The sequence below is a fragment of the Hemiscyllium ocellatum genome, chromosome 12 (genome assembly GCF_020745735.1).
Source record: "Hemiscyllium ocellatum isolate sHemOce1 chromosome 12, sHemOce1.pat.X.cur, whole genome shotgun sequence".
Classification (NCBI taxonomy): domain Eukaryota; kingdom Metazoa; phylum Chordata; class Chondrichthyes; order Orectolobiformes; family Hemiscylliidae; genus Hemiscyllium; species Hemiscyllium ocellatum.
The window spans coordinates 42,508,262-42,526,420 of record NC_083412.1 but is presented as its reverse complement, the minus strand read 5'-3'; the positions used below and the strand labels follow the sequence as shown (position 1 = coordinate 42,526,420).

The window sequence follows — 18,159 nt, the reverse complement described above, 5'->3', positions numbered from 1 at the left end:
GATATTTATGGTGAATATTTAGCAAAGAATAGCTGCTTTACCAGCTGCAAGGCATGAAAGAATAGTCTGAGATCTACATGTTTGCATCACCACTGAGGTGGGATTAGTTATAAAGCGAGGCGAGTAAGAGGGAGATGCTTTCATTCGACCATAAGTACTTTAATCCACCAGGTAATTTCACGCAATTTGATTTAGTACTATAGAGTGGGGGGTCAGATGGGGAGGGGAGGGGGGCCGAATGACTTTAAAAAATATTCATTAACTGACATAATGACATGGGTTCTGGTCTAATATCAACCAAAAGATATGTCGTCCGCAGTCGACGTGTTAATAGGTTGCCTGGTCCAAAACGGTTAGTAACATGAGAACATCAAAGTCGAGAGTGGGACGGTGGGGCCACGCCAGGCCATGCTGGCCATCACGGCGCAAACCTTCATCTTAGGTGAGGGAAGGCTACCACCACAATACAGTATAGCGAGAATGAGGTCAGTTCAGACATCAAAACTGCTACCCCACCCCCGGCTGCGACATTTTGGGATCGGAAACAGTAAAGAATCTACAAGATAATATGCTCCACCTCCAAAATGTAAACCTTTCGCACGCCCCGAAAATTTGGTTTTATTTTCATCAAGTTGAATTTCTTTTCTGCCAATCTAACGGTCTGTTGAACACACTGTTTGTGTCCAAAAGAGACTGTTTTTTTTAAAAAAAAGATGATTTACACCCCCGCCCCGTATGGAAACAGAACGGAATTTAATTCACCAATACCAACAGTTGGTGATGTGGTTAAAAGAGAGCTGTTAAAAGCTAGAGTGATGGGAATTGATCAAATTGCCAGGTTAGCACAGAAATCAGAGACTGGGAATTGCCACAGTCAAGTTGTTCGATCTGTTTTTTTCGAAAGGTATCATCTAATTTGATTATTAGTGTCAACATTAAGAGTTAGCGTCCCCACATTGACCAGCGCACTGGTGACTTCAATAGGAAAATCCAGCGGTTGTGCTATTTTGAAACCTGATATTCTTGTATTTCAGCCTCATAGTTTGGAAGATGAACCTTTCCCACTGGACCTATACTGGACCTATTTGAACAAGATCATATTGTAATATCGACAATATGATATCAGCGTGTTCTAAATATACAGATTCTCTGTATTTGTTGTATACAATTTACAAGGTCCTTGAGTTCGTGTGGCGACCTTCTCACCTTTACTCCGGGGAGCAGAATACCTTGCAAACCTTACCCATCTAATCACGCACTCTGAGTGGCGCTGGGCCAGGTAACCTCTCGGCGAGTCTCGCACTCAGCCGCTTTGGCTATCAATTGGATAAGTCAGCGCCGAGACTCAACTAACGCGGATGGCGGTCACCAAAGCACGTCTTGGCGAACTCGTTAAACACCCAGGTTGAGTAACCTAGGTGGCTTATTTGCCCATAAACTGAAGAGATCCAGGCAAATACTTGTTGGCAGCATTTTATAGCTGGGGGGTGGTGGTGGTGGGGGGGGGGGGGGGTGCTCGCTGTTATATTTTCCAAATGATAGTTAACATAGTCTAGCAAGGATGTATACAAATATTGAAAATGAAACATAAACCCAATTCCTTTTCATTTACACTATCCAGCTGAGCAAAATTCATAAACCATTTTTATTGGTAGTGCCAGCGATGTAAGACAGTGATTGGTACGAGCAACTTCGGCCAATGTTCATTAAAACAACATGGTTGGAAAAATGCGCTAAATGCTTGAAGTAATCCTAACCACGTGTACGGATTGCATGTAGTAGTGCAGCAAATGTTAGTACTCTTCAGTGTTTCATTAATAAATTGGATTCCGGGTCCAAAAAACATTGTGGTCCATCTGAATGTTGTGCTGTGTTATTATAGCGTGGTTCTCCCTCTCGAAATTAACGAGATGGATGTCTTAATTGCTTCGCAATGTTGTGCTTATGAGCTCTCACACTTAGAAATCAGCCAGCACATACCCATGTGCAAGCGTGATTTGTGAATGAATGGAGCTATCCTGAAACGGAATGGCTGGCTGAAAACCACCTTCCTGATGTGCAGCCTGAATGTCACCATCCCATCAGACAGGGTGCGAGCCTATACAGGACATCGGGCTGCTCGAAGGAAACTATCAGCTGACTGCGCCTATATTGGGCAGAAACACAACTGTCACCTGAAAAACAGTTATTTTTAGTTATGAATTTGAGTCGATTGTTCTGTACTGATGGACCGCGAGTTTGTCTGCAGTGGATAAATGCTCAGTGGTATAAATAATCGGGATTTAGAATAAGCGCTTTCTCCAGTTAGCTTGTTAAGCGTAACATTTTATTTTCGAGTGTCGCCACTCTTCTAGCCCATATCAAGAAGTTACAACAGTACACGTAAAATACCAAGTTGTTTTTATAAGGTTTTCGAAACCTCTATGGTTAATAAGTTAAATAAAATGTTTGTCCATAAATAATTATTCTACGAACCTAGTACATCCACAACACTGTTTAAGAACTGTCTGGTAATTCTAGAGAATAAACTTTCACAACACGCTGAGTGCAAATTTTCAATTTTTTAAAAAAAATGTACAATTATTTTCCTTGGAAATTCTGAAGAACGACCATCATGTACAGAAATCAATCACAGTTTAGTGAAATAAGCAGTCCACTCGGATTGGCAGTATTCTGTCCCTTTGGTTTAGTAGCGAACCCCTGGTTGGCTACACTGATGTACATACATATATAGATGTAAAATTCCAGACGTAACCAATGCATGTATGCCCGTGTGTGCTATACAACCGGTCCGCCGCAGAAAGTCAACCTCAATTCATTCAGAAACAGTATCCCTTAAATCGGGCCACCAGGAATTAGGAAACTACCCGTGAGTTTTGAATACACTTAATCTCTCTTTTAATTTCAAAACTGCCCTGACTAGATCAAACACCAGTGTATTAAAGAAAGTTTCTCTCAAGTATATTCTTAACCAGGCGCTCCTATTACTATCTTCCCCTTTCAGAGAAATAAGAATGGTAAGAGCATCGCAAATCTTATATGTAAACAATGTAATTGATTTTCTATCTTTCTTTTTGTCTTGGTTGTTTTATTTATTAGGTGTGGCTTGTTGATGTGATGAAAGGGATACTGGCTCTATGGGGCATGCACAGTCTGAGAACCCAATCCACGCGGTGTAACTGGTCCTCTTTCTGAATTTGGTCTTGATCAGCAGCGTGTGTGAAGCCCCTTGCTGTGTACTCAGCACACTTCCTTGCCAGTGGAGGGTGCGGGAAGGATGTTGAGTTGTGTGAGTTGGGCTGCATGTTCCTTGGCTTTGAGTCTGAGTGCTGCGATACTGGACGCTCGTCTGTCTGCTGCTGCTACCGCGGGGTCTGAGAGGGCGCCGGCCTGCACTCCCCCTTCTACCCCCGGGGCCGACTGTCTCAGCAGGGCAGGCCCAGAGGCGCCTGTCAGCGGAGCTACTGTCGAGAAGAGCCTGCAACAGACAAGGATTTTCGACATTATAATCCGGGAAAGAGTTTAGCGTCAAATACGATCAGCTGATTTGGTGACGGGCGGGATACCAATGAAAATAAAGGCTTCATTGATCGGGGTGTGGTTGGGGAATATTAGTCTACACAATGGGTCAATTAACACCACACTCACATTATATCAGACTTCCACATTACAGGTCGGTCTATCTAATTAGTGTTCATGTAAGAGGAAGCCTACCCAATATGAGAACTCGCCTTAAAATAATCAGTGTACCGCGGGAAGTTGCCTGTTTGGTCAATGTGTAAGCTCGGAGTGTAATGGAGCTGAACCCCATTATTAACGGTAATATTGTGGGGACGTAAATGGATCACAACTGCCCGGTGAAGCCACTTGGACAACTACGGTTTCGTGTAACCTAACTCAGGAAGTAAACACCGATAATCCGTCATAGTCCCAGCTAGCATGGTCAAAGAAAAAAGTTCAACTCGGATGTCATTATTAGGAGTCTGGCATCACCGGCAGAAGTCTGCACGCTCTCTTGCCGCTGCAAAGACAATACTCCGGCAGGTCGAACCTGAAAGCTTAACTCTCTCACTCTACAGCTGCTCCCAGGCTTGATGGGGAGATCCCACATTCCCTCCTCTCTCCTTTTATTTCAGATTTCCAGCACCAGCAATATTTTGCTTTCGTGTTAGTGTTTAATTCATTGCGGCTTCTCTTCCAAAAAATGCCGGTCCTCGATCATTCACATTCAGTTCTGAGTATTTGACCCGATTGTATGTTGGCACAGGCACTGAAGCCATCTTTCGGCGAGGGGTTTGGAAATGCTGTACCTGTTGAGCTAGATGGTGTATCACAACTTTGTGATACGACGCTATTGCTTCTTTGCAGATTCTAAGTTGCTGTTAGGTTACTTCACAGCTTAGGTAACAGCAAGCATAATCTCAAACAGAATCTTTACAAGGGCAGCAATACACAATGGAATCGGGGCATATTTTGCCTGCGTAATCATTGATTTCCCCTTTTTTGGGAGTGACAATGACATCTTTCATGTCCGTTTCCCTTGAAAGGCCATCGTTGAGTTTTCCTACTGGGGTGATAGTTGTTACAAAACAAGGGACAACTTTCAATTCCCACAGCCAAAACTTTTGCACCTTGACTGAAATGATTAATACTTTATATTTCCTTATCTGAATATTTTATGAAAACCAAACACATTACTTTAAGAATGAGTAATATACAAGGGCTTATTAATAAAATCAGGATGTGTGGGTGCCAGTGTTGGACTGACGTGGACAAGGTCATACAACACCAGGTTATAGTCCAACAGGTTTCTTTGACATCCCAAACTTGCAGAGCGTCGCTCCTTAGTCAGATGGACGGTAACCTGGCGTGACTTCTGACCTCATAAAATCAAAAATGACATCGACAATTTGCTAAATTGCTTTGGTGATAGGACACGGTCGATTAGCCGTCGCCGTCGCCTTACTTAGAATTTGTGCTCATTTTAATTTTCCACAATTAGTGTACACACTGGACTTGAATGGTGAAATTAGCGAAAGATTGGGCAGAGCACAGGTTCCCCTACCATGGCTCCTCCTACCTTACATGGGCAATGGGGAATCGTGAGGCTATCCAGCAGGTATATTAGCACATGTATGTGTCCGTGTTGTGATGTCAACTTTGTTGATGCTGCAGCTCCGTGACTCTCAAATGGGAAAGGCCGTGATGTATGGTATGTCTGCATGGTACAGTCAGTAAAGATTATACGGATCAACTCACCTACTTTCTGATGAGTTGTGTTGCTCACCGTACAGTTGCTGCTGTCCAACTAATAGAAGTTTAACCCAACTGTTTAGCCAACTCTCTGAATAGGGGATGGACAGGAATTGACAGAATCCCATTGAAGTTGTATTGGCACCGAAACCGCACGTCTGGAGAGGGGAAATTGGAATCCAGTCACTCCTCTGTGCTAGTTTTGTAATCTAGTACTCAGGCCAATCGGATCCACTATTGTCCATTATTAATGTTAGTTTACAATGTTCAAAAAGACCAGCCTCTCATTAATGTCAGCATGGATTGAGATTACTTCCCCTGGAATATTATTAAATCCTATAGATTTGGGTCTATGCTCATTGGGGTTATTGAAAACATCTGTCATAAAGTCCAGAGATGTGCAGGTTAGGTGGATTGGCAATGCCAAATTGCGCATCATGTCCAGGAATGTACAGACGAGCTGGATTAGCCGTGGGAAATGCAGGGATAGAGTAGGGGGTTTAGGTGGGTTGCTTTACGAAGGGTTGGTGTGGAGTCGATGGGCCGAATGGCCTGCTTCCACACTGTAGGGTTTTCTGATTCTCTGAAAGCATTTGTGCCTCGGTGGGTTCCGAATGTGGAGAATGCTCCCTCCATATTAGAAAAACGCCTCTTGAGCTTGGAAGCTTCTAACCAGAGCAAGGGTTTTCTATCGCCAGTGTTGCGCAATAATGCAAGGGAGGAAGGTGCAGGAGTGATTATACACCATCCCAAATCTTAGTAAAAATAAACGCTTCAAACATGTTGTGTGATAGCTTGAATCACGGAATGGGATGTATTGATACGGAATCGCTTTATCTCCTTGCCCTATGTCCGGATTTGTATGAGTTTCCGAATGCTGCGGTCGACTCGAGATTATACCGGACTGAATAACTTCTTAAGTACATAACGTGCAGATTTCAGATGGCCTTGTCAAATAGTTTTCATATCGGGGTAAGCGGCCAAATTATAAACCTTGAAAGGTAAAAGATACATAGTTGGAGTGATCGAGTTGCCGTGTTCGCCTTGGTTTTCCTTTTACCTCTCGTCAGTCCATCGTTACCCTGTTGCTACTTTCAGTTCCACTTTCTGGAAATGAATAAGGAATAAACATTCCAGATTTATTCGTGTTTGCTCAATCTGATACAAGTGAACAGCTCTCTCAAAATCAAAATACAGCGCTGAGAAATCAACACTGCCGTGCACTGGCAGTTAGTGAAGAAACTATCTATATTAGAATAGTTTACAGTTAGTCTGCGAGAAATGAAATATCGTTGGAAATGTCAGTATTTATAAACGTGGTGATGGCGACTGTTTTGTTTAAATTTTTGTCCCTATCATAAGCAGCGCATAACCTATACAGTAAGTAGTTTCGAGTTAAAATATAGTCTCTCCCGGTCTATTCTTTCCTTTGCTTTCCTTTTAGAGAAATTCCAGGAGAAATGCTGGACAATGAGTTAAACTGTATTGATGGTACCAGGGTCTCTGGAACTCGCAGCCGGGGACAGCTCTTCCCTCTCAGCCTAAGTACATGTGGAGCCTGCACTAACTGCTGCCACTTTTTTTTCCCCCGGAGCATTTGTCCTTTAGATCACCAGGAAGCACTGTAAACGCTTTATTGTTGAATTACAGATGTTTGAAAATGAGTTTGATTTCTCCTCTTCACACACACACACACACACACACAGCTCGCAATGGCTTGAACACTTTTGCTCTGAAATATTTCTATTCTCGTTAACTCTCATGTTACGAGGAGATTGTTCTCTGTGCTATTCGGGGAAATGGACATGTTGCTGCTACGTATGATTACGTGCAATGGCTTTTGAAGATCAGTTCATTCATCTACCGCTGGATTTGTTGTTACATTTCATGTGAGATTAATCATAACGCTGAGTGATATGTTTTACTTTCACTCCATTATCTTGCTGACTTTCCACGTTAGCCAGATTGCTGCTGCTATTCTAAAAGTTTATCATCAACTTATTTTGTAAATGGTTGTTAGGCTCGTTCTTTTACAAAGACGGGTTTTAGCTGCTGGCTCTGAACGAATTGCTTTAATCCCCCCTTGTTCATTATGCCTGGTGACTGATTCTGACTCTCTCGCGCATCTTGACCTGTTGGTGATGTTGCTGCTCTCGGAGGCGGACGGGCGGGAGGGGGCTCTTGCCTGAAGCTCTTACCTGCCGAAGTGCGGGGTGATGAAAGGATGTCTGAACATGGCTGCTCCCAGGAAGGTGCCGAGGCCTAACGGGGCCCCGCTGGGGGGCAAAGCAGCGGTGCCTGGTGGAGGTGGAAGCCCCGGGAAGGCTGCGGCTGCGGCGGCTGCTGCTGCGGCGGCAGCTGACCAGGCTGACTCCAGGCTCGGGTGGTGTCCGAAGGGACTGCTGTCCAGGTAAGGCCCCAGCGGATGTCCCGCTCCCAACGGGCTGGCGAAGGGCAGACCCCCTGGGTGGCTCTGAGCTCCGGCTTTCTCTCGCTTTCGCCACTTAGCTCTGCGGTTCTGAAACCAAACCTGCAAAAAAAAAGTTCAACTTATTTTACAAAAAGAGAGAAACCTTCTCACAAAATGTAGAAATGAAGTACAAAAGGGGAAAAGAGGTGTCCTGCAATTATAAATTCACTTTCGGATTTCAACCAGCAACGCAAATGACCATTAAATTGTTAATGGGCGCAATCATTGTAAAGTTGAAATACAGCAATTATTATAAAGAAACAATGAACTTTAAACATATCTGTCATTAACACTTGACGATTTAAATTTTAGTTCCACGGAGCAATGTAAAACAAATGTGTCTCGACACCAATTGTCAATGCTCAGGAATTAGTAGAATTGTACAGAAGTGGCCCAAATCGGATGGCGTGAGGCATAAGCCCTACCGCACATATTCATATTACACTTACAAAACACCCTCTTTGGATTCAGGCGGCAAACCATATCAACTATACACAGATCCCTGACTTTTCCCGAGAAATATCAAATACATCACGAAAAAAATAATGAAGCGATATAATTTCGGATTAGGAAAATAAATAAATACACCTTCGCATATTTGGAGGTAAAATACAGCACTAAAATAGCGATTATAATCCTAATCGAGTTGATGCATTAAAAGGAAACCGATTGTGTCTTCTCAATTTGTGTCATCGCTTTCAAATTGACCTTAATTAATTGACAATAACTAGTCGATTTTTTTAAAACAGGAGTTAAAAATTAAAATAATGCGCTACAATTAATTTTACTAGACTTTCTCCTCAATTTTATTGAGCCTAAACCGGCTTTTGTATAGAAAGAGAGAGAGAGAAAAAAGTTATTTAACTTTCCCACGACTAGCTGAGCGGAAAATAATCATTCCTGGCTGCTTGTCACGTTGGGTATTTGACAATAGAACAATGTGTCAACAGAACCAGGGAGAATCTCATCATTAGCCCCTTTAATGCAAGAAGCTGTTGTGTATTAAATGAGCCATATGGAATTTATTAGGTCTTATCAGCGCTTGATTGTAACTGTAAAGTGATTTACTCGGCCTTTACCTCCCAACATATGTTTTATGTTCCCCGAGTTCGCAATAAGGCGCCAATCATAACGTTTATCGTCGCTTTGTTTATGAAGCTTGGAGAGAAAATTGTAGTGCTATGGGCCCTATCACTTCACTTTGCAGCCCTTCACTTTGCACCGTGATATTACATTCACTAAAAGCAAAGTAAGCTCAATCCTTTCTTGCTGTTTTAAAGTCTTCGGTTGCCGTGACGAAAAGGTATTTTCAATATTCATATTTGCGCAGTGACATCTGTAGAAAATCTGACACAGACCAGTATATTGCATCTGACACAGACCAGTACATTGTATCTGACACAGTCCAGTCAGAGTTTAAGATTGTACGCCCCGAGGTTACCTTTAGTATTATTATTTCTTTTAAACCCAAAATAAAACTGGATTATAAATAATTAAAATAGAAAAAAACAACGATAACTTTAAGTGAAAACATCTAATACACCTAGCCTTTGATTGGAGAACTGTCCCAGAAACTATCCATCTATCCACATGTCCGCTGCAACTTACTTGCACGCGTGCTTCTGTTAAATCTAGCCGCATCGCCAGCTCTTCCCTGTATAAAACACAGAAAGAAATGAAAATACACTTTCAGCACCCCCATAGTTCGCGGTAGTTTTGTTTTGGAAAGCTAATACAATGTTTCAGGCTCTATAGGAGGATCAGACATGAGCAAGCAGCTATTTACGGACGCTCTCCACTCTTTCCTGTTTATATGGGCCATAAAATAGGCCAGGCGAAGTATGCAAACATCGAGCAAGTCAAGCGGCTCATCTCCGACATTGTCAGAAATGTAGGCACTGTCACAACCACTAGAATATACCATTAGGCGAGAAAGGAAATCGCCCTTTCTAAACTAAACGGAAACTAATTTTAATTCTGAAGAGCGTTGTAAATTCATTGGAAGTAACCAGGGCGATTGCATATGCTAATAAGTGTTTTGTATCTCTTCCGACCATGACACACCTGACTAAATAAAAGTTCAGCTTTTTTTTGTTTTCATTTCTGACAATGTTCCACTTGTATCGTGTCCCGTTACTTTGTAGACAATTCTATGGGCATCCCTTCACTTTCAGTCAGTGGGCTGAACGAGAAAGGTTTCTAATGTGCATACGGATTTTGAAGTTTAGAATTTCACGCATTTGCTTCAGATTATGAAGGTGGACGGGCCAAGGTTTCCAAACCTACGGGATGTAGAAAAAGCGGTAGTCGATCTAAAAAAAAGGGCTGTCGAGAGGGGAGTGCTGTATTAATCTGGAGGCCATTGCTTTGGTAGCCGGGACACTGGCCAGTGGAGAGCTGGAAAAATGATCAGTCTCCGATAGATCAATCGATCATCTCTCCATCTTGTGACCATTCGGTGCGACAATAAACAACAGAGAAGCGATTGGGAATCAAGTTAGAACCAATTACAGACTGCAGGGTGTATCAGTGACGCTTTCAGTCTGGGATCTGGCTTTTCTACGTTCTGTAAGAGGTTTTTTAAAAAAAAATACTGTCTGTACATACCTGGTGAAGACGTCAGGGTAGTGTGTTTTCTGAAAAGCTCTCTCTAGTTCTTCAAGTTGGTAGCTGGTGAATGTAGTCCGATATCGCCGCTGTTTCCTTTTTAACATACCTTCTTCAGAGTCACTACCGGCTGATAGACACAGACTGTCCTCCCCATCCTTCACATCCACGTCTGTTTGAGCCTCCTCCACAAGTTTGGGGCTCAAGTCGTCTTCAACCGCGTCCTCTTTCGCATCTCCTTCGAACGACTTGTCAGCGGGTTCCAGCGAGCTGAGTTCTGGAGCAGGGACCAGGCTCTGCGTGCTGTCCCCTTGCGTTTTGCCCAGGCTGAAGTTTTCTTTGTAGGATTTACTGCGGCTGATGCTGACTTGCGGGGCCTGGCTGATTTTCAGATCGGTGTTTCGGAACGGTTCGGAGGATCTGTCTCTCTCCAATTTCTCGTTAGCAATCTCGTTAAATCCCCGAGCGTCAAAGATTTTACCTCCCAGCCCGTACAGTCTTCGGAATTTCGGGGGGAGATGGAGCTCAGAGTCAAAAGACACGTTTTCCTTGGGTGATCCTATGTGTAAAAACACGAGAACACATAATCAATCATTTAGTGGCGTTATCGGATATTTACTAATAAGTTGGTGGAAGTCAATATTTGACAGGTGCTAACCGTACACTCAGTGCTGCAGCCCATATGCGGCTGACAAGGACCAAGCTAGTGTTTCATTTCATGAAGTTTAAACGCTGGAGACAGCGAAAATTAATATATAAAAATAATAAAACTATCCATCCTCCCCGCCTGCCGACCCCGACTTTCTGCTCCCCTAGAGAGCGTGTACCACCAGGGCAGGAGCCGAGAGGATCCGGCTTAGCGTTCCAATAGAAAGTCTTCTTTTCGACAAATCCGTTTTCTGAACAAGGAGATTCCCGAAGCAATCAATTTTCAAAGAAAAAGGCCGGTACATTTTAGGATAGAGCTGTTTGGAAGGATCTCTTGGATCGGGCGGTAATTAAAATTTACATACTTTTCACTGTACTCATTTACGTACACTTGAAAATAAAGCTAATTCAATTCAATTCAACAAAGCCTGACGACATCTGATAAATTACACTCAGGCAAACTCCGCCGAGCCGAAATATGTTTGAATGTCAGCGTCAGTTTGTATAGGAACATTCCCTTTAAAATAAAGAGCAGCGATTGCCACTAATGTGTGGAGATTTAAAATCACTTGCACCCGTTGACAGCTAATATGCTACATGTGCAAAAAAAGTTATTTTGATGTCCTTTAGTTTTACTGTGGATTCAGAACGGATTAAAATATCATTGTCTTCCATCATTTTTACTTTTCAACTTTAATCTACGTTCCTTCTGCAAATGCTACTGAAAAAGCCCATGCCCATGGTTTAACTAGATTAATCGAATGTAAACTTTTTTTTACAACCCTAAGGGTTTCCTACATGTTTTGAATAGGTTCTTATTCACTGATATTCAAAATATGCACGAGTTACAATATGGAGAGCAGTAAAGTGAGAACAGGGATTTCCCTTTCTGAGCGTAGTTAACGCGAAAGGTGTAATTTGATATTGCTGTGTTCATCGACAACATGTTTGGAAAGTAACCAATTGCAAACACGCCATTTCTATGAAGCCGCATCGATCATTGTAAACAAAGCTCCCCCCCTAAGAAAAAACATAAAATCAAATAAAACTACAGGAATCGATCATATTTTCTAGAACATTTGCAGCCAGAGTTCGGTGTGCCTAATCTGAACCAGAAATGATGTCCACTGTTGCGAAATACTCCAAGTGCTTTAAGACCTATTTAAACAGTATACACGCTTCAAACAATACTGAGTATATTTGCAAACGAGGTGCCGATGCTCTTTGTAAATTGGACTTGTAATGTCAACACATCTAACCCTTAGAAGAGCACGAAATTAGATTCTTTTTCTGGCTTCGGAGTGCAGTTGGACCTGTGATCCAGTCAAGTTTTCCGCCCTGTCCCCAGTTTAAAAACAAACCTTACCTTCACTGGCTGGGTTCGGTTCATTCCTGGCTGTGAGAAGCGGCAACGCTTGAGCTCCAATACATCTAATTTTACATGGGCTCCTTCTGCCCAGAATACTGTCGATGCAGTAAGAGGAGAGCAAAGTTGGAGATTTACTTTTGCACTCGGATCTATCGCAAATCTCCTCCTTGTACTGAGTTGTCATGGTTGGAGCCTGAGTTCTGGTTTGCCGGAGGCTACGATTCCCCCACTTGTACGGCAATCGCTCTTGCTCTGATCGAGGCACTAATGACATTTGTATTGGGCTGTAATTGCTGCGCTCTCGGTTCTCTCACACACGTGCTGAAACCCCTGTGATTGGCTCTCCGAGACCTGGGGTGCCTCTCTTTTTACATTCCACCAACAGGAAGTTTAGGCGAACGGGAAAACGCGGCGTGGATCTCCAGGGAATGAACCCGGCGAGAGCGCTCGGTTCCTCTGGCTGGAGTTGTGTACAGAGCGGCTCTTGCATCTTTCAGGCCTTGAAACCCAATAGACGGTGGGTGTAGTTATTCGTAGGTCCCGCTCGTAATGTCACTTAAAAAGTTATCTACTTTTCTTCGATCTGGGAAGTTGTAGCGTGCGTGTTTAAATCCGATCGTTCTGAATGAATCTTCAGGAAACATTAATTAAGCTGTAGGTCAGAACATTTCTCATCCAGTGACACTTTATGAATTACAACTTAAAGGCAGAGTCTGCTTTTATATCCATTGCAAAATTATATCAAGACGACGAATTTTAATTGGAAAATGCTGTATTTCTGGACCTAACCTTGAACTAAGTCACCTCCTCATCCTGCTCGGCCGGTCACTTGGTGTGACCCAATGCACTGATATTTAGGTCCATATTAATTCAAAGTTCAAACATTATATCTCATTGTATAAAGCGATCGTTCTCCCTCTCTCTTTCGCGATTGTCAGAATGTTCAGGTGTTTTCATTCTAACACTTTTGAAAGACTAAGGAATTTCAGTCTGTGATTCCGAGAACCTCTAAACCCAGCTCGTTCAATAATCCGCAACAGGACTTCGTAACTGCCCCCTGTTCACCCAACAAATTAAAGGCTAGATTAACTTGTAATGTGATATATTAAACGTTCGTATTGGTAGCTAAATGTGTTTTACAATAACGATTGTGGTAATTTTTATGAGATATGAATCTTGTCAGTAGATGTGATGTATACTGTCGGGAATGTGATCGGGGTGCCCAGTTGATCAATGCTGAGATGGTTGTCATTTCATAAACTAATCCCATAAAGCCGTAGATGAGAAATAGTAAGTTATATGGACCAGCCAAATTGCTCAATTCTTGGAACGCCAATCGGCTTTTCGGTATGGAAATTAATTTGACGATATTCCGTTTATTCTCATCAAATGTAGATTCTAAATGGCGTATTGCAGATATTTCGCGGCGGAGAACTTCATTTTGTATCTACAATAGCACCTCACGATTAAAACGGCGCATTGCGTGACTGTCTGGGGGTGGGGGGGGGAGTTTGGTTTTTCGAGCGCAGATCTAAATGTAATTACACAGCGACAACAACCATTTCAACTACATATCAACATTATAGTCTCAAGCAGCAGGCGTCTAATACTTCGTTTCCATTTGCGGTTTTTTTTCCGCCTCTTGTTATTAAATACCTTTGATTTTTCAAAGCAAGAAGAATATAGAGTTTTCGAAACTATTGTACTGCAAACATATATTTCTGAACTCATTTGTAGCTAGACTTTGGACTGTTGCTGATTGAGGAAGGCACATCATTTGCAAGAGAGAGTGAGAGAGATGGGAAAGGATCTGTCTCCCTATCCCCCGCATAATCAGTCATAAAAAAAAGCTCATCTACAAAGCAAATCGACTGCAGCGGCCAAATCTTCAAAATATTTCACTCTAATAGAACAGAACAAATTCGCTTGAACATATTGGGTATATGATTTTCAACAAGCTAAATTTTCCAAAGAGAGAAGGAAATTTCTAGAATGAAGGTAATCATGAATAACAGCAAACGCACTAAACTAGACATGTAGATGATTCATATTTTGTTCATAAATTTATATTTGAGAACAATCCGAGAACATTTATTGCTAAATGGTCAGCCGCTTCAGGATGCAAAGTGAACTTGATCAAAAGGACTTGAAGTTGCTTATCTGGGGCAAGAGGCGACTTACACACAGAAAAATAATCAGGTTCACATTTATCTGTGCGGAGGTAAATATAAACGCTGCTATGAATGGAGTAATAACATCTCCCACTATCTGAAACAAGCGTATCAAGCCTTTAGCGTGTGAACAGATCCCTCATTCTGTGTTGGAAAGGGAGAGGCACACATGAGCTGGTTTAGCCCCTCAGGAGAATGTATATTAAACCCGTACATAGAAGCTGCTGCGTGTCATCCGAATGTACGGCTACAGAGCTCAACAATATCTTGTCGTTTAATTTGTAAAACGTCATTAAAAGGCTTAACATTCGTTAGTTTTTTTTAAACAGGGTCGGCCGCGGGGTGGAGGTGTTTAATATGCACGCGTTATTTTCCTGTGAATGAAATGGAACATGATGGTGTGTTAACGTTACTTCTTGAGCTGTGATTGCTCCTTTCTGTAAACGAATAAAATTGACATAATCGGCGATTAAAAGTGCCAGATATGTTCATACCAAGTGCGTTATTAACACTCATCATTAACTCCTCGCTTGTAATCGAACGTGTCAGTCTTACACAGCACAACTGAAGGCAATCACAAGCTAATGACGTTGGAACCAATGGGTGCAGAATGGTTATATGGCATTTTGAAATATTTTAAGTTTCTTCGGGGATGAGTGCGAGGAACATATGTTGTCGCTGATACCCATTGCTGCTGGAATATTTAATCAGCAGTTTTTGTTGCCACCTCTACTTAGTTTCACCTCCAGCAGTATATGTATATCTTTGTGTGGTGTCTGGAAGATTCCCCCCCGCCGCCCCCCCCACCCCGGGACCTGCAGTGTGAGGGGGCGAACTCCCTAACTAATTTACAATCATAGGATCCCGATAGTGTGGAAACAGGCCATTCGACCCAACAAGTTCATACTGACCCTCCGGAGAGTATCCCAGCCAGACTCATTCCCCATGCCTATTACTCTACGTTTACCCCTGACTGACGTACCTAACCTACACATCCCTAACCTAATCCGGAGGAAACCCACGCGGATACAGGGAAAATGAGCAAACTCCAGCCAGCCAGCGGAGGCTGGAATCGAATCCCGGCTCCCTGGCGCTGTGAGGCAGCAGGGCTCACCACTGAGCCGCACTTTAATCAGCTTCCCTCAATCTCCAATTGCCTCTTCGCCAATACGTTCACTTCATCGTAGGTCTTCTCTCAAGCGGCGCTTACTTATTCCTCGCTGCTGTGTAAACTGTAAACAAGCGGACGGGAGAACAGCAGAATGTAACCATGTAGCAATTATAACAAACAAGTCAGGTCTGATACAGTACAACACTCTATCATAGAAAAACAAATGACAACCAAAGGAAAATTTCCTTATTTTGTTTTAATCATTAAACTAATGAACATGGTGAACATGGGTAGAGACATTCAAGCGTTAAACAAACAACGGGGATAAAAAAAACTGCGAATGCAGAACTTCCGAAACAAAACAGAGATTGCTGGGAAAAAAACTCAACAGGTCTGGCAGCATTTGTGGAGAGAAAGCAGAGTTTATGTTTCGCGTCTTTTCTTCAGAACAATTAAGAGATTACGCTCAGGACCATTAATGAAGCTAAGTTTGACTGTCTCCAACATGAACCGATATAATCATGAATGAGATGCAGGCTAATAGTTTATTTTGGAGATCACAGTGGGTCAGACAGCGTCCATGGAGAGAGAGGAAACTAACGTTTCGAATCTAGATGACTCGTAGAAATCTGATGGAGAGTCACCTGGACTGGAAACATTAGCTTGCTCTCTCTCCGTAGATTCTGTCTGACCCGCTGTGATCTCCAGCATTGGTTGTTTTCAGTACCTATTCCAACATGTGCTGCAATTTGCTTCCAGAGATTTTTAAGATTTAGTTTATACGTCAATGGCGGCATCGCTAAATACATAATTTAGATGGAGACTTTACAGAGCGCCAGTAATCTCTGAGCCACTTGTGTGAATTTACCGACTCCCACCTAAAATATTTGTCAAAGAGTTAACAGAAAAGTAACTATAAGTTCATTCGACATGGCGGTGTTTTGTTCCATATATCACATTGGGCACCTATGATCTCTGTTATCAAGTATGGCGATATATATGATGGATATCTATATGGATATAGCCCGCGATGGGAGCGGAACATGGTCTAATCTATGGTACCTGTCATCGATGCCTCAAATTTGAAATCTTTTCACTTATCTCCCAGGATAAATTTAATAAACAGTTTCTCTAAAATATGTGTCCGCTCCCGTTTATAATATGCTAACTACACTGTAGCACTAAAACTCATGGGCATTAACGTGGCAAAGGGACAAAGTCCGAGATTACCCGTCGCTTGCCATTGGTTACAAACAGACTATGGAGAGTTTTTTTTGAGACCTTGGGTTCAGTGCTTTGATTGCTGTAGGTTATATGAATGAGATTTGTAGTTTCTTCACTGCCTGTAGGCGCCTTTTGACATTGACACAGCTAACAATTTGGTTTCACGCCCGCTACTGGTCCACCTGTAAATAGAAACAGGACGAACGCCTTTGACGCCCTAATTCGAGGCTGAACCCCCCCACCGCAGCTCAGTCACACATTCCGCTGGGTGACAAGCTGACACGGGGACTGGTGTGCCTGTTGCTCGGCTATTGTGGTTTCCCGAATTTCCAATTCACGAAAGCCCGAGCTGAAATTCGAGCATCATTAAAGACTGGAACACACTTGGAATGGAAATAACATCTCACTGCTAATCACAGGCCACAAGCAAACTCTGGAATTAGTACAAATTCAACAAGTCATTTTGTGGTAAGGGCTCTAATCTCTAAGCCGCAATGATACATTTCAAGACAATACCCCAGGAGAAAACCGCAACATTTCGTTCCCTTCGTCAGAGTACAATGATGTGTGCTCATAAATCGAGATTCCCGGTTTATTGTTAAAAACCAAAACAGACTGCGGCACAGCTGATATAGCAGACTCTGAAGTCTATGCTCATATATATTGGTTCTTTGCCACAAAAAAGACAAAACTTCCTAAATATATTTTAACTTCCGCAGTAAATTGTCACATTTAAGACAGTGGGAGACAGGGGAATAGACAACCATCTGCACCAACAATCACTGTTCTTTCCTACGCATTTTTGTCCCGTTGTTGAAAGGATCTCCTTTATGCAATAGAAAAGGGCATTGCATTTTCACCAAATTAAAGGAAATTACATCGGAAATCTGTCAACCGTTATGGAGCACTTCTTTTACTTATGATTTTGGAAACGCTCAAAGCCTGCCGGAGACGGAAGATTAATTCTTCAACATTGTCTGAACGAAGGTCTGAAAAAAGGAACTTTTGTTTCTCTCTCTTGCAAAGGTGCAGCACCAGAAATGAAGTGATCAGCAGCGGAGATGCTCAAGAAACCCGGGATCACAGGTTTTCCAATGGGATGGCTCCATCTGGTGGCCGCGACTGTAAATGGACGAATTCACAAAAAAGCGACTGAAAGTGCTGGGCATTTCCATTAGAAACGGAATATGTTCGAAATATTCAGCTGCTCAGTCAGATCCGTAAAAGACAAACCATGGAGTTGTGTGGGTATCTGTGCTGCTCTTTGTACTGACTTTTTCTGGAGTGTAACTTCAAGATTTTTATG

At 42.5% G+C, this 18,159-nt stretch overlaps 1 protein-coding gene across 1 annotated transcript; it reads right to left on the bottom strand.

Annotated features, from left to right (window-relative positions):
- Window positions 1–3,240: 3,240 nt before the first annotated feature.
- Window positions 3,241–12,531, bottom strand: arxa (aristaless related homeobox a). Its single transcript, XM_060833002.1, has 5 exons — window positions 12,345–12,531; window positions 10,331–10,889; window positions 9,332–9,377; window positions 7,452–7,783; window positions 3,241–3,478 (listed from the first exon to the last, which is right to left on the bottom strand). Exons 1-5 carry the CDS (start codon window positions 12,529–12,531, stop codon window positions 3,241–3,243), a joined length of 1,362 nt encoding a protein of 453 aa, XP_060688985.1.
- Window positions 12,532–18,159: the final 5,628 nt, after the last annotated feature.